Genomic DNA, 25,895 nt, shown 5'->3' on the forward strand with positions numbered 1-25,895 from the left:
AATATTTATCTTATTTTAATTTCATCATCATCATTTATTTTTGGGCAAGTGAATTGCATAACGCTATTTTCATTGAATTTCAAGCGTCTACTTGTTTTCGTTTTAAAATATCGAGTAAAAACGGCAAAAAAACGACCTTTGTTTGAGATAGGAGCCCCCCCGGCTTTTTATTTTATTTTATTTTTAGTATTTAAACTATACAAGCGTCTACTTGTTTTCGTTTTTAATATCGAGCAATAACGGCAAAATTCACCTTTGCTGTATAGGAGCTCCCCTTAAATATTTATTTTATTTTGTTTTTAGTATTTAAACTTACAACTTAATTTAAATATGTAACAATTTGAATCGTTTGTTTATGTAGAATTGTCATGGCATGTTTGTGAATAAAGTTTTTTATCTATCTATTTTTTTTTTATAGCGGCAACAAAAATGCATAATATGTGAAAATTTCAACTGTGTAGCTATCACGGTTCATGTGATACAACCTGGTGACAGACGAACGGACAGCGGAGTCTTAGTAATGTTTCCGTTTTTGGCCTTTGGGTACGGTACCCTAAAAACTTCTTTTTAAGCAAAGTTCCTATCCAATAAAATACCAGTCACTTAATCTAAATTACATAAATAATCGTGTTAAAAACGATAGTCGTGTTAAACATTTGTGACGTAATTCATTAAATAACATTGGAAATTTGTTTTTAAAGTTAATTTTCTTGCCAGATTCTTCTCAACAGGGGTTTTCGAACCGGTGTGATAGATTTTCGATATTCATGAATGCTAATTAGAGCCAAAATTTAATAATGACACATATCATATTGATATTGACTTTGACTTCCTACCAAATTTTAAGTCATTCTGCGATTATTAGAAATGAGTGAAATTAAGGCGATCACGGGGCTCACTTTGCCTGCAGCGCTGAAACAGGCCGAGGACAGAGTGGTGTGGAAGCAGTTCGTCAACGTCTCCGTAAAGGCTTTTCAAGACGGGCACGACCTTCAGGAATGAAGAACACGACGAAGAAGAAACTTGCATGAATTGAAATACACAAAGTAACCTACAAACACACATGCATTGTTTGTTTTGAAAAAGAAAAACAAAAAGGTTACATAAAAAAAAGTAAAGTATTAAGTACAAAGGCGGACTTATCCCTGCAGGGATCTCTGCCACTCAACCACAAAGAAAGAAAGAAAACATTTTCGTGACATTACATGAAAGTGACATGGAGAATTCGCGCTGTCATCGTTCATCCACCATTACATCTCATATTTCAACAACAACATTGCACAGTAAACAAAAACTTTAACAAGTTTTATTAACTTTACTTTTTTTATAAAATTTAACTTAATAATTACCAGAGTCAATCTATCACAATGCATACCTAATGGTCACCAGCGACAAGATTTTACGGTGGTCTAGGTAGGTACCAACCAAATCGAAAGAATGTAACATTACGCACAAAAAATACTTTTGAAAGTAAAACAGACTTCCAAAAGTCATAAAAAACTAAATAACCTTAACACGCCCCAAATATTTCCAGGAGCCATCTTTCCTCCAGCAATAAAAGAGTTCATCCAAAACAACGTGCCCTGATAATTCATAAAACTTTTACAAAAGTACTGTCGTCAAATTAAGCCACATTCGTGTTGGATTCCAATGCCACCTAAAACTGTAATAAAATGTGTATAAAAAAAAACTAAAGTCGTATTGGGAACGTCAAAATATGGCGTAAGGGTCGGGCCGGCTCGCACCTGTCACCAAATGCTAATGCCGGTTTCACACAAAAACGGCATTTCTTTCGCTTTTCGAATCGTTTTATGTGCTATGAGAAATGGGCTTGAGGCGTTAGTGAGTAGTAGGGTTCCGTGGGTTAAGAGAAGTTGTGAGCCGGGCTTTATGTGTCTCGCTGACTAATAGTATTTCAAGATGAACGGTACTTACCGTGAGGGGTACCTATATGTTTATTTTTTTTTCTCGTGTATTGTGTTCGGATACGCGAATATCTCAAAAAAATGTATAAAGGTACCCATTTCAGAGCTGAATCAAAAGATTATTGTTTACGATACTGGCTGTTTAGGGTTCAGATTAGCTTTTTATAAACCGATTTTTGATGTTACATGATGTTACCAACTTTCCACACTTATTATTATATTAAATGATATAACATTGTAGGCAAGGTCATGAATTAGAAATGAGGAAATACATAGAGAAGTGAGGATCACTGACATAGCCAAGCAAATTAGCTCGTTGAAGTGGCAATGGGCAGGTAATATAGCACGGAGAATAAAATGGCCGTTGGAGCTGAAAACTTCTCGAAGACTCGAATACCGGGGATTAGGAAGCGCAGCGTAAGACGTCCACTAACGAAACGAACGGATGACCTGGTTAAAGCCGTGGGCTACGTGGATGCAGGCCGCTTCCAACCAAAGCAACTGGCGGTCTACGCGGGAAGCCTATCTCCAACAGTGGATGTTCTACGGCTGATAATATGATATTAATGATGATGTAAGGTACTGGATCCACTTCACTAGAGTCCAACTTGCAGGCTTGTTTTTTAGCTTCTATTTTCAATGCAAAAACTGTCCTAATCCAAAGGAACTCCAAAACATTCTGGTGTAGCCATTCCGTTTCGCATGAGCCATTTATTTGCCCCGCTGTTTGCGCGATTCCGGAATCGCTGAGCCATCTCATTGCGAATAACATTTTAGTGTGCTTTTATAGATTTGAATGATTCATTCGTGTATGACGATGCAGCGTAAAAAGTGCATTCATAACTGTTACTAGCATAACGCATTCTGTCGACATTTCTTTTTCGAAGTTCCACCAGGAGTATGATTTATGCCTGAAACGCGTCTACGCGTTCATGTGACTTGTCCAGTGTTTTAAACGCCTACAAGCGTTCATAGTAATACAGCAACGTTATGTGAAATCACAGTAGCGTAACAGTGGAGAAACCCTTTGTGCTACAAATGTCATGTTGACATTTCATAGATCCAAAGAAACGAAGAGCCAAGTGGTTAGAGAATCTGACTACGAAGCTTGAGGTCCCGGGTTCGATCCGGGGTAAATATTTGTATTAATAATATGAATCATTGTTCTCGGGTTTTGGATGATTAATATGTATTTAAGTATGTATTTATACATATGTTTATCCGTTGCCTGGTATCCATAGCACAAGCTTTGTTTAGTTTGATTTGGTCAATTGGTGTCAAGTGTTCCGTGTCATTTATTTATTTATTTATAAATTATAGCGAAATTGAGACTCAAGTGGCCCGTTATTTATTTTTATCTATTCTTCAAATAATTTAGTTAAATTAATAACTGTAGTTGTTTATTTCTTAGTTAATGCTGGTTTCACTACAGATTAGTTCTTACAAAACCGAGTAACTTCAAAGCTACCTCCTAGCAGCTTTGCATATTATGGGGTTTGAAGGTCGTAATATACAACTGTATCATGGCGTGTATACCCTTTGGAACGCGATACGACAGTGTGTGCCTTCACCAACATTATCAATCAATAACTAACTGAACTTAAAATTCAGTTTATTAGAAAAAGATAGGAACTACAAAGTTTTCACATCAATAAAATAGAACTTCAAGTTCAACTTTTTGTTTTTGGCAAATAAAACAGAAGATAATCAATATCAAGACCTTTTGTTGGAAAAAGCGTTTTATTCGGTAAATAAATTTATAATTCAATGGTTATTATTATTTCTTGTTTTTATTTTATTGTTTTTACATTGACATTTAAATTGTTACTGAATTATTGCCAAATGTATTAATTTTTACATATCCTTGACATTTTGGCCATTATTCTTTTTTAATGTTAATTTAATAATATGTTTCATTCTGACGATCCTTGTGGAGAACCAGTCTTATTTTTATTGTTTTCATTCACATCATGACATGCTAGAATTTTATTTTTTTAGAATTATTACTAATCTTATTACCTTTGACGATTTCAATACAAATTCTTATAACTAACATTTATGTAAATTATATATAATGTAATGATGTATTGAATGAATAAATAAACTAATGTAAACTATCATGAGTCAGACTTGCATACTGAGTGTTCCGTATATATTTAAAAGTAAGGCCACTAACAGGCAAATTATACAGTTTAAATATTTTTCCTAAGATCAACTCTCGCTTGACCGGTTTAAAATGGTTCGTAACAGACAAACAGTGATTTCAAAAGAGTTCCTTTTAGCGTAGAAAACTAGAAACACTAGTAAATACAATCAAAACCATAATGTTTAATCTGTAAGAAGGTCGCAAAGGACTCTCTTGCACATGAGATTTTTATAATAATAAATAATAATAATAAAAATAAACATTTATTCCGGAAAGAAGAATCCATATAGAATTCATATTTACACTACCAGCACTTCAAGAAAGACCATTCAGTGCCGAGAAGAGTGCGCCGCAAAAAACTTGGCAAAACAAAACAAAATACATAATTAGGTACCATTATCTTGGCTGTGAAAGCTAATAAGCTAAATAACAATGCAGGTGGTAGGAGCTTGTGCAAGGTCCGCCCGGATTGCTACCACCATCTTGCTCGCTAATCCTGCCGTGAAGCAGCAGTGCTTGCACTGTTGTGTTTCGGCGTGAAGAGTAAGACAGCCGGTGAAATAACTTGAGGTATCCCATCTTAGGCCTCTAGGTTGGCAACGCATGTTTATGGGCGGTGGTGATCTCTTACCATCAGGAGACCCACTTGCTCGTTTCCCATCCAGTCGAATAAATAATAATAATAATAATAACGTGGTTAAAATGAAGCGTAGAGTTAAATCAACCCGTGTACGTTTGTTGTAAAGTTAACCTAACCGAACTGAACGCCTGAAGTTCCCAGTAACCACTGATCAAGACCTAATTTCACTGAGATTATTCCCTTGGTACAAAGTGGGGGTTAAACTCGTGAACTCCCAACTTGTTTCATCAATATTCCTAGGTCCTTTAAGGTGCTTTGGGTACTTAATTATTATTAAACAAGCTTAATTTTAAAGCTAAACTTGGCTGCATTAACAACTCTATACCAACTTTGTTTAATATTTTAATCGGACTCCAGAATTTAATAAGTTTTTTGTTTAAAATTCCACTTTTAATAAAACTATTTGCTGAGTTTAGTTTTTGTTTCAAAAATTCAAAACAGTTTATTTGATTTTTTACATTAGTTACTAGAAACTTGGTTGGAACTTTCCGTTGAGTATGTAGTACGCTTCGAAAGTCCCGCTCTTCCTTAACCCGATGTTTGTCATTCAAAACACATATCCGTACCAAATTTCAAGTCGATGCCATTAACTATTATTTTATTTTTCTATAATTTTGACTACCTTTGTTATTATTATAGTATTATTTTTAATTTAGAACTCTGACATCCTGTTTTTGATAAAATGTAATTCTATCCCAATTAAATTACTAACATTATCATTATGTGACTGTTAACTATTTAACATGAAGTGTATGGGACTAGAGCCCGAAATAAACGTCTAATTTGTATATATTATTATATATTATAAATTATTTATTGTATATTAACCATTAAGGAGGCGATCTTGGCCTGAACATAAAAATATTACTACCGGATTAATAATTGTCACCAAACATAGGCTCATAATAAGATAATTTCAAATTAATTAAAAAATCACGTGAACTCGAATATTAAAAGTGGGTTATAATGAACAACAATAAACACGACAAGTTCGAAAAAAGCTTGTAAAAACATAAAATATTTCTGGCGATGTCTACGCAGTTGCTAAACTTTGATACCTTTTGTTTTTGCATTCAGAAGACGTTTCAAAACCTCATTTTTTTCTGTATAAATTTGTTTTCAGCAAAATATAATTAGATGACGAATTTTTGGTCACAGTTGTAGCTCTTATGAAATAATTGAAGATTTAGTTTTACGCATGATGTTTATTAATTTATTCATTGGGCAATTTATTAAAGACAATAAAAAGAAACATTCACTTTAAAGTTTAATTTTTATTTAGAAATAAATATTTCAAATGCGTTTTCATTTCAATTTAAAGTAAATTACGGCTAAATCAGCTTTGTTGACTGAATCAATCAAATCAGTCAGCATCCACCCACTATTGAGTAAATGCCTCTTTATTTTCGTAATTTAAAAAAATCCAAGCAAGAAAATATCAGAGATATCCACATACCTAACTAGTAAACTAAAAAATTTTGGAGCGTTCCTAGTCCTAGGACTAATATTATAAATACCAAAGTATGTGACCACGCGTTTGCATGCGTGTCTGTTTGTTAACACTCCTTCACGTTAAAACGGTTGGACGGATGTAGACAAAATTTGGTATTTACATAGTTGAACGTCTAAAACAGGGGTGGCCAACTTGATTGAGAGAGAGAGAGAGAGATATTTATTTACAGATATTCGATACACAAAAAAACACGTTAGGAAGAAATAATAATTAAAAAAAAACATCGAATAGTATAAATTGGGGCCCACTCAGCATAATGTTGCGGCAAGCCACAGCGCTGTTTTTCAGTTGGACATAGTTCAGTATTTATATTTTTTGCCTTGCTACGATCGACTGAAATTAGTCCAGTCTATTAGTCTATTAGAGACTATTAGAGTCGAGATCGGCTGGTCGGCCACCCTTGGTCTAAAATAATACAGATACAGTCACATGCATTAATACCTGCCACAGTGGAGCGTGCAAAAATATCTGACACGTTCTACCAGCCCTAGAAATAGAGTCGTATCAGATATTTATGCACGTTTGTTGTGTCAGACATTAATGACGCTGGTGACTGTAGATACTCTAGTTTTGCTCGTGTATTCCCACAGGAGTCATATAAAATTACAATCGCTGACCGTTGAATTCAATCCCTAAGTGTCGTAATGGGTTGGTTTAGATCTGGAATAATAATGTCTATTATACGAGCCACAAGTGTGTGCATTCGAGGCACACATCATAAATTCAGATCCATTGGACTGACGGGCCCAAGACCAGAGCACATGCCTGCCCCAGCCATTGAATATTTTAGATAGGGTAGTATTTAAACGCACATAAAAAAAAAACTTTTTTAACCCAAAAAATCCGAATTCACATCAAAATTACTGATTTCACAGCAAAATACTCCACTCAAAATATTACGTAATAAACTGCAACTTATATTCGTGGCATACCGCTCTTTATCTTAAAGTAAAACATTTTTATTATTGCACAGCTAATAATGATAACGCAAGTCATACCTTGATACTCTTTTTTTATATAGCTTCTATTTTCATATAACAAACAGCAGTTTACCTATATGAAACAGCATTTTATTTGACATAATCATCTTATTATTTATCAAGTAAAACATAATGAGAACTGCAATTTTTATTTGCTGTGCAGCAGTGCAGTGTGTGTTTCAGTATTTTTGATGTGATTGTAGTATTTTTACCTACCTAAAAGAATTTATTTGTCTCGCATTAGAGGAAAAAAGTAATGTCGTGCTGATGTAAATTTTCAAATTATCTGCAGTACTAGTTTTGCTAAACATTTAATTTATTTGTATTGAAATAATTTAATTGATGTACATAAGTATTATAAATGATAAGAATAAATTGATAGGCAATTATTTATTTGATGTGCAATTATTAATGTTCCTTTTAGAAACATGTTTTGTCTTTAAAGATCCTGCATTTGCGATGTTCAATAAGGAATATTTGTAGTGGTATAAAATCCCAATATCTTAATTGCCAAGACTAAAGAAATTGCATGGTTGCTTGTCATATAGCGTATTTGACTTTTACGATGTAATTTTTGGGGATTCCAGTGAGAATTTAGTAAAATACCGACATTGCAATTTATCTGCTAGATCTAGGTTTACTAGAATTAAGCTTTGTTAAAAGCTAGTCCTACTTCTACTAATAATATAAATGTGAAAGTTTGCGAGTAGGTGTGTGTGTGTATGTTTGTTACTCCTACACGCTGAAACGGCTGGATGGATTTGGATGAAATTTGGTATGTAGGGACATCTAGAATAATAAGGGTACCTTTTATCCCGATATTTTCAAGAGATCAGGATAAAATCTCAACATATCATCCGCTGGGTATAGATAGAGACATGAAATTTAGCACTGTTGTTTATAAATGCAATGTCGATAAAGACACTAATTTACTTTTTGGGAATTCCCACGGAATTTTGTAAAATTCTGAATTTTTAGTTCAGTTGCTGGATCATATCCACACCTACACCAACACACACGGCCAACACTATGCTAAGCTGGGACCGCTTTGCGATTTCGCATATTGTTTTTTTTTAATGTATTTTTATTATGTTTTATATAAGTGCTTACCCAAATTCTATTTTTTTTCTATTTCATATCGCTTACACGTGGGAAGTCGCGGCTAAAAACTAGTAAAACATAATTTTTGGACTTACCTTTTAAAGCCATAGTCGGCAACAGAGCCAAAGCTTGCAGCATGGACCAAAAACATGTTCTCTCGAACTTCATTTTGTTAACTTTACGCAAAAAAAGTGCATTTTCCCATCAAAAGTCATCAACAGCAGTCATTTTCGCGCGGTTCCCCCGAGATGTTCTTTTGTTTTTTCCGTTTCACTTAATGTTTCATCGCGTTTTTAATTTCGCGGACATTTGTGAGTTGCCAGTATCTTTTGTTTGGAGCATCGATGGATTCTGGTCGAGAGTGATTTGAGATATTTTCTTCTGTTTAAAAAAAAAGTAATTCTGCATTGACTAGACTACCGAAAGTATTGAAGGTGAAAAAATATTTATAAAGATCCTAGACCATAGTTAAATAGATGTATTTATGTAGGTAGGTCCGTAGGTACATAAAAAAATGAATAATTGATAAAAAAAATGTTTTAATAATGTTTAGCTAAATCATTTCTTCTGGCTGCCATTCATTCATTAAACTTCAATGTTTAAAACGATTAACTCACACTTAAAAGTTCTAATGAAACTCTGTACCTATAGTTAGTTTTTTTTTTTCAAAATTATGTACAAAATGATGAAAAACCGATTTTGGATATTTTCCATTATTTCCAAAATAATGTTAGCTTTAAATTTTTTGTAATTTCATTATTTTCATGGTATAATAAATTTACGTGTCCTATTCTGGGACTAATACTATGTGATTATAGACCGTAGGACAGAAACAATGTAATTCAACTGTCTTCACAATATTTGAATTTGATATCACTGCCTCAAAATATCTTTTACCTTTAGGTAGTTTATTTTAATTCAATTGTTATTTACTTATCTTTTCGATGTAAATTAAACTTAGACATTTGGTTTCGTGTACCTTTTATACTCAAACAATATGCTAACTATTAACAACGTAAATAATTTTCAGCCTAAGAACATTATGTTAGGTTGTTTTAACATTATAATGAATTCTATTTTATTTACCACTACAATCAAACTACGATAAATATAATATAGATAACCTTTACTAAAAAAAAAATAGATAAATTTCGGTCCTAAAACACGACTTAATCATTTATTACCATATAATATTGGTATGTAAAAAGCTCAAAAAAGAGGAAAGATATAAATAAAAACTCGTAATTTCACGAATCAGTTCTAGATTAATTCACCTACGACCCAAATCACAGGAATCCAATTAAAAATAAAAACTTTTCCACTAAAAATACTGGCCAGTCACACTAGAAACCACAGAGCAGTTGATACACACTCAAAAAAAGAATACTTTAAAATTCGCGGCGTTCGACAACAAGTCGTTGCTCGCGTGGCACTCGCGTCCGCTCCGTAGCGATTCCCGTAGCTCACTGATCAAGCCCGTAGCACACAGCTACGGCGTAGACACGTTACGTCATGAAAAGGTTGGCACTCAAACGTTTAGAGCCTTGCGCCTTTTGTATGAATACGGGTACGACTGTATTTTTGTTTCCTTTCGCTAGGTGTTCCATTTTTGTGGAACAAAAGACTGTTTGGATTCCGTTGATACGGTGGAATGGAATATGCTTGTCAATGGAAGCTTCTAGTTACAGTGTCGAGTGAAGTAAAATTATCACAGGATCAGTGTATATATTTTTTCCAGTTTTTACGCCTCGGACGGTTTTATCGTGTTTAATTTAACAAAATTTGTCAGTATGTTGAATAATGGTCTCGCACTTGTCGATTTCTTCGACATCTTTTCTTCTGACATCTGATAAAATGATACGTACTCGTAAACTATTAGGCGGTCTCTTTTTTTCACTATTGAATGTAAATGGAAGGAAGAAAGAAAAGGACAGTAGGCGTGAACAGTTGCATCTTTTAATTTTAAAATAAATTACTCCGATCCTATGAGAGTTCTAATCTGAACATTCAGCCTACAAACGAATGAATAGTTAATTTCTAAAATTCATAACTTCCATTTTGTTCTCTATTGTACTCTCGTACAAAACATACGTATAAAATTGGTATTAGGTCCAAACTACAAAGGGATTACGATTTCTAAGGGAAAAAACCCGTTAAGAGCGTGTCGGACACGCCCAGGATAGGGTTTCGTAGCCATTACGAAAAAAATCTAGTAATAATTTTCAATGGATTTTGTATTGTGTACGGAAACTTCCAAGTTTAGGTATGTTTTATAGCAGGGCTGCTATTTACTCCTACTCTACTAATAATTTTCTTTGTAAAATTGATACAATTTACTACATTTTGATTTTTTCAAATTTTTCCACCCAACAGTTTAGATTATAGAGGAGGGGCGCTCGATTCTAATGAAAATTTGCACTTTAAAGTTGAATATTTCGCAAACAGATCACTAAATAGAAAAATCTTCTTGACAACCCCCCAAAATACCTATCCAACAATACCCCACACTACAGGGTTAATCGAGAAAAAAAAATCACCCCCACTTTTACATCTATCGGAGGTAACCTAAAATTTTTATTTTTATTTTTTTTATTTTACCACTTTGTCGGCGTGACTGCTTTCTAGTACTAACGGTCTCTGAGCTTAGCCACGGACGGATAGACAGACAGACAGACAGCCATTATTGCAATATTTTGTTACTTTGAACCATATCTATCACATACCACAACTCTTATTTAGGTAATATTATTATGCTATCAGATTACATAAGGAAGTAGTTAATATGAAAAAACTTATTAACTCTTGAGCCTCAGATCAAACTCGAATATAATTTTTGAGTAAGAAATAAAGTATTTAAAAGTTTATGAAAGTACTAACTGTCTCCAGAATTACATCACGGATATTTTTTCGTAAAATGAGAGCTGTGGTGTATGAAGATCCGGGTTTGATTCCTGGCTCAGTCAGGGCTCAGGGACTTCGCTATTCCTAGGATTTGTCATATTTTTTTACAGCGAAACCGTTAAGAGCTCGTGATTTTTGGTCGGCAATTTTACATGAAATGTTTTTGTTGGTATATCTTTTATTTGTTACGTTTCCATGAAAACCATCATAATCTGTTTTTAGTGGGTGTAAATCCTTCGTCTCATTATTATATAAACATTATCGTGTAAAATATTTTCCTCGGTTTATTTATAAAATATAATCGGGAAACGTAGGAAGAAATAGAACAAGTAAATAACAAGTTTATGGACTTCCGTGGTATTTTACACCTTAACGCCATGTAAATAAAGTCTTGCTGTGGAAATTATATACAATCATATTTTACAAGTAGCCATTTCTCGCAACTCTGTCTGTATCCCGTGGGAAGTTTACACGTTTTCAGGATTAAATATATCCTATATAACTTGCTGAGAATATAGCTTTCTATAGATGAAAGAATTTTAAAAATCGGTTCAGTAGTTTTTGAGTTTATCCATTACAAACAAACAGACAGGCAAATATTTTCTATTTATTACATAAGTTAAGACTAGTTTTAAGCCGTGGTAGCCTAGTGGTTTGACATATTTGTTAGTGTTTGCCCTTTCAAACAGAGGATCGTGGGTTCGAACTCTGACTCAAACCTCTCAATTTTCGGAATTCATGTACGAAAGCAATCAGACATTGATAGCGTTTGTTTACCAAGAATATTTGGTCTGCAAGGCTTTAAAGCTGGCTTACCTATTTAAGAAAAATTCGCCGAATTACAAGCAAAACTCACTAAAATTTAAATTGAAAATACAAACTGAAATATAGATGCACAGAAAAACCAGAAAAATAAGACCAGCACTGGGAATCGAACCCAGGTCCTCGGTATTCCGTACCGCGTGCTATATCGCTACACCACTGCTGGTCTACACACTGCTGCTGCTGTTGCTGGTGTGCACTGGTGGTGCGGTACGGAATACCGAGGACCTGGGTTCGATTCTCAGTGCTGGTCTTATTTTTCTGGTTTTTCTGTGCATCTATATTTCAGTTTGTATTTTCAATTTAGGTTTTACGGGATGACCGTAAAAGTAAAAATTTGGAATTGAAGTTAAAAATACAAAAAGATTCCAAAAAAACAATCTTTCACTAAAATTTGTCCCTGCTCTACAAAAAGTCGTATATAGTTAGTAGTTTCATACTGAGATACGAGCTTTGTTGTAAGTAGGTAGGTAGGTCTTTAATTTTGGTACTAAGTGACTTTTGCTTGTCACCCGACGAAATAATGTAAATTTTAAATAAATGTAAGTACAAATGCTGCACAAATGCATTGTAGCAATGATAAAACGGGCCGCAGCATTAATTGTTAAGAGTTATAAATTAACAACTTACCATACCTTAGCAACTTACAAAAGTTGTAAATTCCCCGACATTATTATTTTAAAGTTCAGTATCTCAACAACAGCTGAACCGATTTCAATGAAACATTGCTAAATACTTTCGCAAAGAAACTCGCGCTTTCACATAAAAAAAATATTGAAATCGGTTCATCCGATTGAGAAATACGATGATAGACAGACAGATAGACAGACAAAAGTTTCAAACTTAAAACGACCCTCTTTTACCGTCGGGGTTTAAAACTTAATAATAATTAAAACGATTTTATGCCAGTAGGGAACAAGTAAGCGTGGCAGGACGCATGCTGAATGTAGCTGCACTAAGCCATCCTTGTCATCAAATATAACCTAAAGGAAACACCCGTTTTAAGTGCTTTGTGTGCGACCATTTTAGTAATATTGAAATGGCATAAACTAGTCTATTTTGTTTTGAAACTCTAGTGTAGTGAACCGGGACCCTAATTTCCCAAGACACCTGCGGACAAATGGCTGGGACTTTAGTTTTGCCAGAGCCTTTGATTTATAACCAGCTCTAGCTTTTACCTGTGACTGTGCTCACACAAACTGTTATATCTGGCATGACATTTAAATATAAATTACGCAAAAAAAAACATCATTCCTTAATTAAACATCACTTAGAGAGGTAACTTCGCCTGTGTACATGTATCTCGAAGTTTGACAATTGTAGGTATTGTGTTTTTTTTTTCTTTTGTACAATAAAAAGTTTACATTAACATACAAAGTCTAGCTCGAAGAATTGCGAAACTGAAGTGGCAGTGGGTGGGGCAAATTGCTCGCAGGACTGCTGGCCGATGGGGTCAGAAGGTTCTTGAAGGCCTCCGTGGACCGGTAGACGAGCTGAAGATGGAGCGACGACCTGGTTAAGATCGCGGGATTGCGGTGGATGCGGAAAGCACAAGACCGGTCTGAGTGGAGAGCCTTGGGAGAGGCCTATGTCCAGCAGTGGACGTCTTTCGGCTGACATGACTCACGTTCAACTACATACACACATCATTGTCATCATTTATGCTGCTTGAATATCCCCCGTGCCAAATCTTATGTTTGTAAAATAAGCATTAGAAGTGTAGTTACTTTATCCAATCACGTGGGAAAATCAAAATAAAATATAGTATATGTACAATTCCTAAGATCCAATTAAATTCCTATCAAATGCCCTCTAAATGCTGCACTACACATGCTGGATGGAGACCCTTTTTCGGTGACTATTTGCTGTCACTACAATTACGATGTATTTTAGTTGTACATTATTGTTTTATTATATTTTGTGGTCGTACTGTTGGACCGTAAATATTTAAACTATTCTTTTCTTTCTCAATCCATTTAGTCATTTTCGCACATAGTTAGAAAATGGTAACTAACAAAATTACCCCTAATAAAGATTTTTTTTGTCAAAAAAGTAAATTAACCTCCAAAAAAATAAAAAAATAACAAAAAATGGAACCGACTACAAAACCCTTGAAAATATTTTACTGGTACCTACTAGCTCGAAGTCGGTGCCTCAGCACGAGCCAGCAGGAATAGAACAATAGTCGTCTACCTCACCTACATAAATGGGTGCCTCAGCTCCAGCAGGAATAGAACAATAGTCGTCTACCTCACCTACATACTATGGGTTTCAATCCCTCCTGCTGGGTCGTGCTGAGTCACCGACTTCGAGCTAGTAGGTACCAGAAAAATATTTTCAAGGGTTTTGTACCTACGAAATTTAAAGGGTTTTCAGTTTCGAGAACGGTTCCATTCTTTTACTTTTTTGATAAAATTTTTCTTTATTTTACTTTTTAGTGATTCGTAGCCAAAGTACATTTCAGAACGATTCGATTAAGCCCAAACACAGCTTAGTTACGTTGTTTTATGACAGAGTTCCGTTGCCTACCTCCCGGCTTCAGCATCAGATCAGTTCGAAAGAATCATTAACTTAAAGCTTCTTCTTAGTCGCTATCTTAGTTTATTAATTATTATCGTTTATAGACGAGCGAGCATTACTTAGCTTTGACGAGTGCCATTGGTCATCTAAGGTCCAGTTTAACAAATCATACTTTCTGAATGTAAATAATGCTTATATTAATGCTAAAAATGCCAAAATCGACATAGGTGTGCCTATAAAATTTGAGGTTTGCCCACGATTTCCTTAGGATTCCATCATCAGATCTTGACTTGGTGACAATGGGGCCATCTTAGAAGAGTACTCTTTCGAATAAAAAAAGAATTTTGAAAATCGGTCCACAATTGACTGAGTAATCGGTGAACATACATAAAAAAAATACAAACAATGGAACATAGAACCTCCTCCTTTTTTGAAGTCGGTTAATGATGACGACTGGTGAAAAATTCTAGCTGCAATTCATTTTGTCAGTTACAAAATAATCCTTTAATCAACTGACTAAAACAATTCAGGAATTGCATACAGATTTACCTCCCTTAGGAAATATACGTATTGAAATATCATATTATGTATCGAAATTCCCGCACAGTAGGAGACCGGTTAACGTTGAGCTCCCCCGCCCCTCTTGGGTGTGAGATATTGGGTGTAATGAACGTTGTTGAAGGGTTGCTGACGGGTCAGATGGAACTGGTGGCTATAAACGTTCGATACGTTGGAGCTACTTATGACTATGAATATTTATAACGTATTAGCTGAACGTCGCTGTAGCCACCGTCGCTGTTAAGGCGAAACGTACAGCGTAGAAAAGATGTACTAACATGTAAAAGTTTAAATAAATAATAAATAGCATGGGATGGGATGGGTGTAGGGCCTCCTCAGGCACGGTGAACGGACGACCTTAAGAGGGTTGCTGGCGTCGGATGGATGCGAGGGGCTGAAGACAGAGTGTTGTGGCGCGCCATGGAAGAGGCCTATGTCCAGCAGTGGACTGCTGTGGGCTGATGATGATGATGATGATGATCATGGGACACTTGACACCAATAGATGAATTTTCTTCTTGATACGTCTCTGTGATCTCCAAGAAAAAAGTTCCTAGAGTTTCTATAAAAGAAGCGCGCTTCGAAAAGATTGAGTGTCACGGAAGGGTGTCGATTTTTGAGTTTTCTCTAAAATAATAATGAGGGTAAAGATTGATGAATGTAAAGGAAGCGAGAGTTGTATGCCAGGATCGTAGCAAGTGGAAGGATGTAGTCTCTGCCTACCCCGTTGGGAAAGAGACCTGATTTTATGTATGTATGTATGTAATAATGACTGAGGACATAGGTTAAGGTATACCGTAGGCGACAGGCTAGCAACCCGTCACTATTGTACCGTTTTTGTCAAACTTAAAACCTAAAATTGGCTCCGAAGCGGTAACGTTTCGTGTGGTCTGCCTACTCCATTTGGGAATACAGGAGATACGTAGAAGAACTAGGCTTGAGTCGGTCCTGAACTAAGAACTAAAAAGAATGAATTCCCATCGCGGACCGAAAAACTAACTATTAACCAGTTCCTCGTAAACGATCTTAATCGGTCTCGGTCTCGGTCCGCGCTCCTTTGGCTCCGGAGCTAAAACGGAGCGGGAGCTGGGAGTGAGCGAGTGAACGTGGAAACGAATAGGTAAAGAGCAGAGCGGACGGCATGAACGTCGATGTGAACGAGACAAATAGTATTATTTCAAAGCGTATCCTGCTCAAGTGCGAGAGAGACGCATTTATTTTACATTGTAAATTTTCCGCTTGTTTGATGATACCAAAGAACCATACTTAGAAACCCGGTTAAACGAAACTACGACAATAAATAAATATTTGATTGTTTTTATCTGATTACAACGTTATATTTTTATTATACTCCTTATTTTTTAACATTCCGATCTTTAGCTCCCAGTTCAGTTCATGACCGATTCGAGTCTAAACTCGCTCCCTTCCCTTTCCTTTTCCCTGTTTCGGTCGGAGCCGCTCCTCGGAACTAAAGGAACTAAAAGACCGAACTAGTTCATTTGGTTGGGGTCGAAAAGTTTTTGAATGGAGATGCGGATCGGCAAGCGCAGCGTAGGACATCTACCAACGAAATAGACGGATGACCTGGTTATAGCCGCGGGTCTACGGTAGATGCAGGTCGCTTCTAACTGAAGCAACTGTGTAAGTCTATGAAGGAGGCTTATGCCCAACAGTGGACGTTCTAGCTGATAGATCATAAAAGTTTCAAAAACTTTACAATATTATTTCTCCATCGGGATTTCGCGTTCCCTCGCTACGTTGCCCCTTAAATGCAAATTATAAATGTTTATAAAGAGTTCAATTTATATTCTAATTCGATGGGCTCCCGCTAGAGGGCGTGATGACGGCTTTTTCAGGCTAAATAAAGTCGTTAACTCTCATCCCAGGAATTCCTGCGTATGATATACGATCAAATTGATTCAGGTAATCTATCTATTTGGCATTGATGCTAGCCGTAGATTATAGTATTTTGAAAAGTGTTAAATGGAACCCTATTACTGCCGCTTCGCTACCCGTATCCGTCTATCCATCTGTAAGTCTGTAAAGGCAGTATCACGAGAACTGTAATAGATGGGACAGCAGTGAAATTTACACAAAATGTGTGTTTTATTGCCGTTATGACAATGACAGCAGAGCAATCCTATAAATGTGAAAGTTTGTAAAGATGTTTGGATGTTTGAATGTTTCGATGTTTGTTACTTAATCACGCAATAACAGCTGAACGGATTTTCATTAAAACATGGCGTACAGGTAGACAAAAATGTACATTAAAACATGAGATACTAGATATCCCGATAATGCGTCCCCGTGGGATAATATTTTAAGTTTTAGCAAGAATAGAGGGCGCTGTCCAAAAACGGTAACGCACCGTACCTCGGCTCTCAAGATGACGTGTTAACTTCGATTGCAAGCAATATATGGCGTTGTGCGAGCGAATCCTTTCAAATTGTAAGCGTAACCATTTTTCAAGCCAAACTCTAGACGTTTATTTATTGCGTTGACTTCATAACATATTAGTCACAAGAATCGTGTACCTTAGTATTTGTTGTATATTTCTAAAAAATCCACGGGCATAATATACAACAGTTGAGTTAAGACGGCATTAAGCTATTTCTAATGCGGGCGAAGCCACAGGTTAAGGCTAGTAAATAATAAAAATTAAATTAAAGTATAAATATGCACATATGGACATTATTATGGATATTATGAGCATATGGACTCTGTCTGCAATAAACTGTTTTTTTTTAATTCAAATGAAATTAAATTGAAAATTAATGAGGGTATGTTTAAATTGTATGTACAAAGTTTATATATTTTCCTGTATAATCGACTTTATTTGTTGATTTTGTTGCAGTACGAAAATAAATCCAGAATGAAAAAGCTTGAGCCGTAGTTCCCACGCAGGCCCAGTACGGATTGGGGACTTCACAAACACCATTAAATTGCATGCCAAGCTTTGTGCAGGTCTCCTCACGATGTTTTCCTTTACCGTAAGCTCGTGGTAAATTTCACATATGAATTTTGAAAAATTCAGAGGTTTGAACCCACGATCCTCTGCCGTCAGGCCATAGGTCAAACCACCAAGCCACAACGGTTTATATGTTGTAAGTATTATGATCCCAAGTTTCTATATTTAATCGTTAAAGAAATATAACGAAAAAGAAAATAGGACCCCATACCAAAAACAATATTATTTATAGCTGTACTTTATATACTTAAATATATAACCTAAACCTGGTCAGTTTGATTTTTAGAATGTACCCCCCCCTTTTTAGAATGTACCCTCAATGCGCAGGACCGACTCACACTTGCCTGGTTTTCCTTTATCTTCTCCACTATTAGAGCAACTAGTTATCTCTATAAGCAATTAGATAAATAGTTTCCCTAACGCCTTACGCAATTCCCGCTCTTAAACCCAAGCCCCTAAAGCAATAATTATACAGTTACCGTCTTATCTCTCATCATAGTTATTATGAGAGATAAACATAATTTCAAGAATTCATAACTTGGCCTAATGTAGAGCGGCGGTCTTAAAAATAAGGCACGTAGTACATTGTAGTAAACAGGTAGTCGCATGTTCCCGGCGGGGTACGACATGCTCTGCCTGGCACAAGGGATAAGAGATAGTCCTACTTAATAATTAGTCTAATTAAAAGTTGTGATATACTTCTAATCCTACTAATATTGTAACGTGTGAGTGTGTGCGTATGTGTGTGTTTTTTTAAGCTAAAAGCTCATGAACTAAAAGAATTTCCTTGCTCACCCGCGACCTTACGATAGCTAAGCTTATGCAAAATATTCGTGTTCCTGCAGTTCCTCCACCTCCTCCACACTGTAAGAACACACACAAATCACACAAACCCATCTATCACCACCACCACACTACACTGACGCGTTTCGAACTCAACCAGAGCTCATCTTCAGAGTGACACAACCGTACACCATGCTACCAGTTGTTAGACAACACACAGTTGTTTAGTCTCGGTTTGGGTTTGTGTGATTTGTGTGTGTTCTTACAATGTGGAGGTGGAGGAACTGCATGAACACGCATATTTTGCATAAGCTTAGCTATCGTAAGGTCGCGGGTGAGCAAGGAAATTCTTTTAGTTCATTGATATGGACCTCCGCAAAGTAACGCCTGATTCAATAAATTATCTAAAAGCTAGTACGCAAGTGAGGATGTAATTTTGCTAGAAATAGTGCAAGCGTGCATGCATTCAAGCATGCAAGCAAGCATACAGGCAAGCATGCAAGCAAGCGTAGAAGCCAGAAGGCAAGCATGAATTCAAACAACAAATCAAGCAAGCATACTCCCAAATGTGCAAGAAATAGTGCAAGCAAGCATGCAATCAAGCATAAAAGCAAGCATGCAAGAAATAATGCAAGCAAGCAGAGTTAGTACGCCAGTGGTGATAGTGAAAATCAGTTCATCATCATCATTTTCATCAACATCATCAGTTCGTTTATCGCTATCCCGCCGGAACTATGCTATTTTCCAAGATAAAAAACTATCCTATGTTCTTTCCCGGGACATAAACTATCTGTATACCGAGTGTATACCGAGTTGTTGTAATCCAGAGATTACCCCCTACAATCTCACAAACACACAAACTTTACCTATTTATAATATTAGTTTAGATATAGATATTGCACTGAGTTTAGCTCGATATGTTTCGGGCTAATTTGTAGCTCATCTTCTTAGAAGCAACGTGACTCGGCGGCTGCTGCAACACACGCACTGCGAGTACGCGCTACCTCCGCTCTACCGCTCTTTTTACCGCTCATGCCGAGTCGCGTTGCTCCTAAGAGGAAGGGCTACGGATTAATTAGCCCGAAACATGTCGAGCTAAACTTGATTTAAGACGTGAGTTATCCCATGCAATATAATTTAATAAAAAGCCATAAGTTTATGATTTACGTTACAAACCTTAGCGGTCCCACCTGCCCGTCGTTTGCGACCATAACGGCCCCTCCACACTTACAGAGTTGCCCTGCGCTAATGACTAAAGTTTTCAGTGTTGCCAACTTAATACATGCGGAATTACCCCGACAGTAATAGAACAACGGCTTATGTGGGTGGAGATTGATTTAAGTAATGTGGTTGACGATGGAGTTCTAAATTTAAATTTAAATGAAATCGTTCATTTTGTCATTTTTACCCCTTGTTTCACCATCTATTGATTAAATTTATTTGACGGATAAATGTGATGCTGTCTCTGTTTCTTTTGTTCGAATAGACAGAGACGGCATCACGTTTATCCATCAAATAAAATTAATGAATGGGTGGTGTAACAACCCTTTAAAACTTGCAAGTCAAATTTCGCCTACCTACCTACTTTTTAATCAAGTTAAAAAAAGAGGTTATAAATTCCATTTTTTATTGTTATTTTTAGTTATTGGATTGACCTGAAAGATATGGAATTAAAGTTTATAATGAACATGTAAATACAACCAACTAACGTTTGTATTAAAAAAATAATTTCTCACAAAAACTCAATACATTTACTTTTGGATACCACCGCTTTAGGAAAGTAACTTATTTGCTGTACCTAACGTAAAACATTAATCCATGAGATTACAAATGGAAAAAAAATAAACTTTAGGTACCTACTTTCGCTTTTGTCTCTCCTATTGATCCGATCTGTAATGTAGTTTTTTCTGTGCGCCATTTTGTAGAGACATCTATGTTTGTGTATTTTGGTATGAAACAAGCTCTCTCTACTCCAACCACCGTTTAGAAACTTCCATAAAAACTGTTTCAACACAATATACACTTTACTGTCAGGAGTCATTGGCACTAGTGGTTGCTTTGCTAAAGCGACCGGGTGCCAAAAAAAGTTTAACTTTATGTGGAAATGCCTAAAGCTTTATTACTTATGTATGTATGTATGTAAACTCTTTGTTGTACAAAAGAAAATGAACAAAATACAATACTTATATGGAAAACATTATTATGTGGCATCCTATTTTGTAAAGGGTTTACGTGAAAATGAATTGATTAATTCCATTACTTTGCCATCTTCCGAAAAAAATGTGCCGTATTTATAACATATCAGAAGCCTGATACATTGGAAACATAAGAGTGAACAGCGCGGTTACTTGATTAAAAACTGCTACATTCAAATTTTGAATTATTCAGACTTAATTTTATTCAAATAAAATAATCTTTTCACATACTAATAATGATTCATAATCATTCAATGATTTTACTTAATAAAAAATAACGTCCAACACAAATATGTTCACAGGTCAGGCCCAGCTACAGACACAGATATGCTTTGATTTGTAAAATAAAAAAAAATAGTAAAATATCGTATTATTATAACATCTGTAACTGGCGTCACTGAAAATCAGCGTCACGAAAGCCCAGATCTTTTCGTAACACAAAGCTGAACGTTTATATTGGCTTGTCGGTATATATTTTTAACCAGTGTTTCTGTATATGTATCTGTTTCTAATAGCTAATAAACCATAGCTATTCTTATTCTTATTAATTATTTGTATTTAATTTAGGTAAATAATTCTTTTTAATTAATTAAGTTCAATACTAACAATAATATGATCTAAGTTGGTCAAAAGTAATCATTTTTAGGGTTCCGGAGCCAAAATGGCAAAAACGGAACCCTTATAGTTTCGCCATGTCTTTCTGTCTGTCTGTCTGTCCTTCCGTCCGCGGCTTTGCTCAGGGACTATCAATGCTAGAAAGCTGTAATTTTGCACGAATATGTATGTAAACTATGCCGACAAAATGGTACAATAAAAATATCAAAAAAAAATTTTTTTTAGTATACCTCCCATAGACGTAAAGTGGGGGTGTTTTTTTTTTCTCATCCAACCTTGTAGTGTGTGGTATCGTTGAATAGGTCTTTTAAAATCATTAGGGTTTGCAAAAACGATTTTTAGATTTAGTGATTTGTTTGCAAAATATTCAACTTTAAAGTGCACATTTTCATTAAAATCGAGCGTCCCCTCCCCCTCTAAAATCTGAACTAGTGGGTGGAAAATTTTGAAAAAAATCAGAATGGTAGTCATCATGTCAGCCGAAAGACGTCCACTGCTGGACATAGGCCTCCCCCAAGGCTCTCCACTCAGACCGGTCTTGTAATAAATAAATAATACATAAAATACGAAATCCTTTAAAAATATTGCTTAATTTTTTCGTAATGGCTACGGAACCCTATTTTGGGCGTGTCCGAAACGCTCTTGGCCGGTTCACGACGAGGCGAACATTTCGGGCGTTTTTCCTCTAACTCACTAAGCCGTTCTACTTCACGAAGGAAGTCATCTCATCAAAGAGGCTGTATAAATGAGATCACTTCCTAGCAAATTCTGTATTCCACCCTCCGCCTCCACCACGCATCAATTTGTTGCCAGAAAATTGATGAAATAAAAATGTCCCCGATATTTCTACCGATCGTTTCTTCCCCGTTTTCCTGGTGTCGAGCTTGTTCCTTTTTTTAATTAAGCCATTATTAAATGGCGTCGACTGGGACTTAGTTTTGCGCCACTGGATTTTAATATCTAATGTCCGATTTACATTCTCCCAGTAGGTACTTCTTATTTATTTTCCATAAATTTCGTAATAAAAATAAAATATGATAAAAATAATCAACTTTGAATAATTTAGAACCTTGATTTAAATGCTAAAAATCACCGTAAGTAAGCTTGCTTTCACGTGTAAAAACCGCATCGAAATTGGTCCATCCGTTTGAGAGCTACAGTGCCACAAACTACGAACACAAACTAATAACACCCCTCTTATTGATGGAAGTTAAAAAGTAAGACAAGACAAGTGTGCATGTGCCACTTGATGTGCGTCTCTCTCTCTCTCTCTCTCTCTCTCTCTCTCTCTCTCTCCTCTCTCTCTCTCTCTCTGTCTCTCTTCTTGTATGTGTCTGTGTGTGTGTGTGTGTGTGTGTGTGTGTGTTGTGTGTGTGTTGTGTGTGTGGGTGTGTGTGTTGTTGTAAACTTAACTTTTATACTTGTACTATGTTCTTTCTTTATTTAGTTAAGAACACATAAACTTATGTTTTTTATATGGAATAAATAATTTTTAATATGTATCCATGTGAATTAGTTGGCAACTAAAATCTTCAAATTGATTTTCAGAAACCTTGAATGATGTAAATTGTCTATACTATGTCAATCTGACAATAACGAACACAACAAAAAATAATTATCTAATTCGGTGCCATCATTCGGAAGTTATGCGCGTACGACATTTCGGAAATCCATTTTAATATATATAGAAAATTTACATCAATTTAAAAAACTTTTTCAAAGCCTTTTGGATATGAAAAAGATACTGGGATATTGTTTAACGCATTCACTGCCACCTGACTTGACTTGACTGACCTCAGGTGCCACCGACGCACGTGTGCGTTCAAAATGTATGAGTAATTTTGACAGCGGCACTGGGGGAAGTTCCAAAAACGCATATATGCGTCGGTGGCAGTGAATGAGTTAATGAAGACTTCATATTATTTATAGTAAATGGCTCAACCAAATTAAACCGAGATAGTAGTTACTTTTATTGTCAACACATTCACTCTTCACAATAAAGATAAATTTAAGAAACTAAAACATAAATACGAACAATTTACGCTATTAACTGTAGCAATCGACTCGATTGAACAAGTTCTTCAAAGCTGCTTGATTGGAATTGCGCAATATCTGCATTTTTTTCTTCAACAATTCGGTTTTTAACAATCGACGATGTGTACAGGAGTAATTACAAGTTCCTCCATCTGTCTCTTTATGTTCTTCTTCAGTTTTCTCCACCATTATTTAGGTTTTCTCTGCTTAATTCACCATTATCATCTCAACTGTTGTACCTCCACCATTATCCGGGTATCATTGTAATCTCGTACTACTACGACAGAAGTTTCTCCGCGTTGTCCGGTTCTCTTAATGGTTTGGTGCAAGTGTTGTAGTGGTGGATGTTAACGCAGCTCTTGCCTCATTCAATTCGTCAGTCAGTCTGCCTTTCTTGATAATGTGGATACAAATAGACAGAACGATAGTAAACTAAGAAAAACTATTAATTTGTTATTTAACATCCATCCGAGAATTTTGTGAAAAGCGTCAATATGGCTTGGTTTTAAGCCAAAATAAATATATAGTGATTTTTAATCGGTGGCCAGGAATAATATCGACGATTTGTGCGATCATACTGAATAACTTTTGCCAAGGGCCCAATACGAATCAGCTATTCCTCTGCAGCGGGGATTCAGACAAGGAGATGTGATCTATCCGAAACTGTTCACCGCTGCATTGGAGGATACTTTTAAGGTTCTTGACTGGAAAGGACGAGGCATCAACATTAATGGCGAGTACTTCACTCACCTTCGATTCGCCGACGATATTGTAGTCATGGCTGAGACCATGGAGGACCTCAGTATGCTCGCTAACCTCAGCAGAGTTCATTTATTTATTTAATGAAATTGCACAGTACATACATTTTACAGTTAGTACAACCCAGTAAGGGTGTTGCAGTAATATCTAACTGAGTTGGCCTGAAAATGAACATGGACAAGACGAAAGTCATGTCTAATGTTCATGTTAATTCGATATTGCGTTTTTATAATAACGGGAACCAAAAGAATTATCGACAACTTTTGGGAGCTTCATTCGTTATTGAGATTATAAATGTCTGTTTATTTATTTTGTAAAAGTAACTTTGTCGCATGATTCTTTTTAACGTAACGAATGTTTGCTTAGGTTCATACAAATTTTGATGTGTCGCTTGATTCTACCCCTTATAATAAGGCAGTAGAAATCATTTTTGTAACGGAAAATAGTCGAGTACATAGTTTCTCATGCTTAGAATCGACCTGCATTCATAACTTTTTTTCTTCGATTTTGTCGCTTAGGTCGTTATTGCATAACGCAGTCCAATTTAAGAAACTAAAACATAAATACGAACAATTTACGCTATTAACTGTAGCAATCGACTCGATTGAACAAGTTCTTCCAAGCTGCTTGATTGGAATTGCGCAATATCTGCATTTATACTTTCTTCAACAACTTCGGTTTTAACAATCGACGATGGCTGAACAGGAGTTTCTTGGTTTGTTCCTCCATCTGTCTCTTTATTTTCTTCTTCAGTCTCTCCACCATTATCCGGGGTCTTCTCTGTTGTACTTCCACCATTATCCGGGATCTCAACTGTTGTACCTCCACCATTATCCGGGGTATCATCTGTTGTCTCTCCACTACTGCCCGGGGTTTCTTCAGGAGTTTCTCCGCCGTTGTCCGGGTTCTCTTCTGGTGCTGGTGCAAGTGTTGTAGTGGTGGATGTTAACGCAGCTCTTGCCTCATTCAATTCGTCAGTTAGTCTGCCTTTCTGGCCTGATAAAGCCAATGTGGATACAAAGAGACAGAACGATAGTAAACTAAGAAAAACTATTAATTTGTTATTTAACATCCATCCGAGAATCCTCTCGGTGTAATAGCGACAATTCATTTTGATTTTTTGATTTATTCAACTGAAAATAGCACTTGTCTAGTCGAGCGGAGTTCACGTTATAATATCGACTGATTTGTGCGTTATCGGATATTGGTTTTAATCTATCGGCCGATATCGACACCTCCTAAGTATACTAGTACAAGTGCATAATCATAAATTTACAGAGAGCTGTTCAAAGGTTCCAAAACCTGTAACTTTCTCATTTGATGATATAACTTTTCAAAATTTTGCATTGGTTCCAAAGAAAATATTTGCTTTCTACCTGTATTCATGGAATTTTGAAATTTCTTATAGTTTTTGAGAAAATTGCAGATACACTACT

General features: G+C 35.9%; 2 protein-coding genes across 11 annotated transcripts in view; both read right to left on the reverse strand.

Annotated features, from left to right (window-relative positions):
- Window positions 1-9,762, reverse strand: part of LOC141440061 (limbic system-associated membrane protein-like) — a 198,806-nt gene extending 189,044 nt beyond the window's left edge. For 2 of the 10 annotated variants that reach the window (XR_012452659.1, XM_074104533.1), the window contains exons 1-2: window positions 9,490-9,758; window positions 8,401-8,686 (exon numbers count right to left, since the gene is read on the reverse strand). Coding sequence is in view for 9 of the 10 variants with exons in the window: in XM_074104533.1 (XP_073960634.1) it covers window positions 8,401-8,473 (73 nt within the window). In the remaining variant the exon portion in view is untranslated. Of the gene's footprint in view, window positions 1-8,400; window positions 8,687-9,489 lie in introns of all 10 variants that reach the window. The other 8 variants (XM_074104541.1, XM_074104540.1, XM_074104537.1 and 5 more) reach the window with 8 other exon arrangements.
- Window positions 9,763-25,001: 15,239 nt separating this feature from the next.
- On the reverse strand, window positions 25,002-25,648 carry LOC141439672 (uncharacterized). The gene has a single exon (XM_074104013.1). The coding sequence runs from the start codon at window positions 25,568-25,570 to the stop codon at window positions 25,034-25,036; it is 537 nt and encodes a 178-aa protein (XP_073960114.1). The 5' UTR covers window positions 25,571-25,648; the 3' UTR covers window positions 25,002-25,033.
- Between the last annotated feature and the right edge of the window lie 247 nt (window positions 25,649-25,895).

Source organism: Choristoneura fumiferana, chromosome 21, assembly GCF_025370935.1.
Source record: "Choristoneura fumiferana chromosome 21, NRCan_CFum_1, whole genome shotgun sequence".
NCBI lineage: Eukaryota > Metazoa > Arthropoda > Insecta > Lepidoptera > Tortricidae > Choristoneura > Choristoneura fumiferana.

Excerpts from the sequence above, each read along its gene's own strand:
- LOC141439672 (XM_074104013.1), bottom strand. The coding sequence starts at position 25,570 with ATGAATTGTCGCTATTACACCGAGAGGATTCTCGGATGGATGTTAAAT.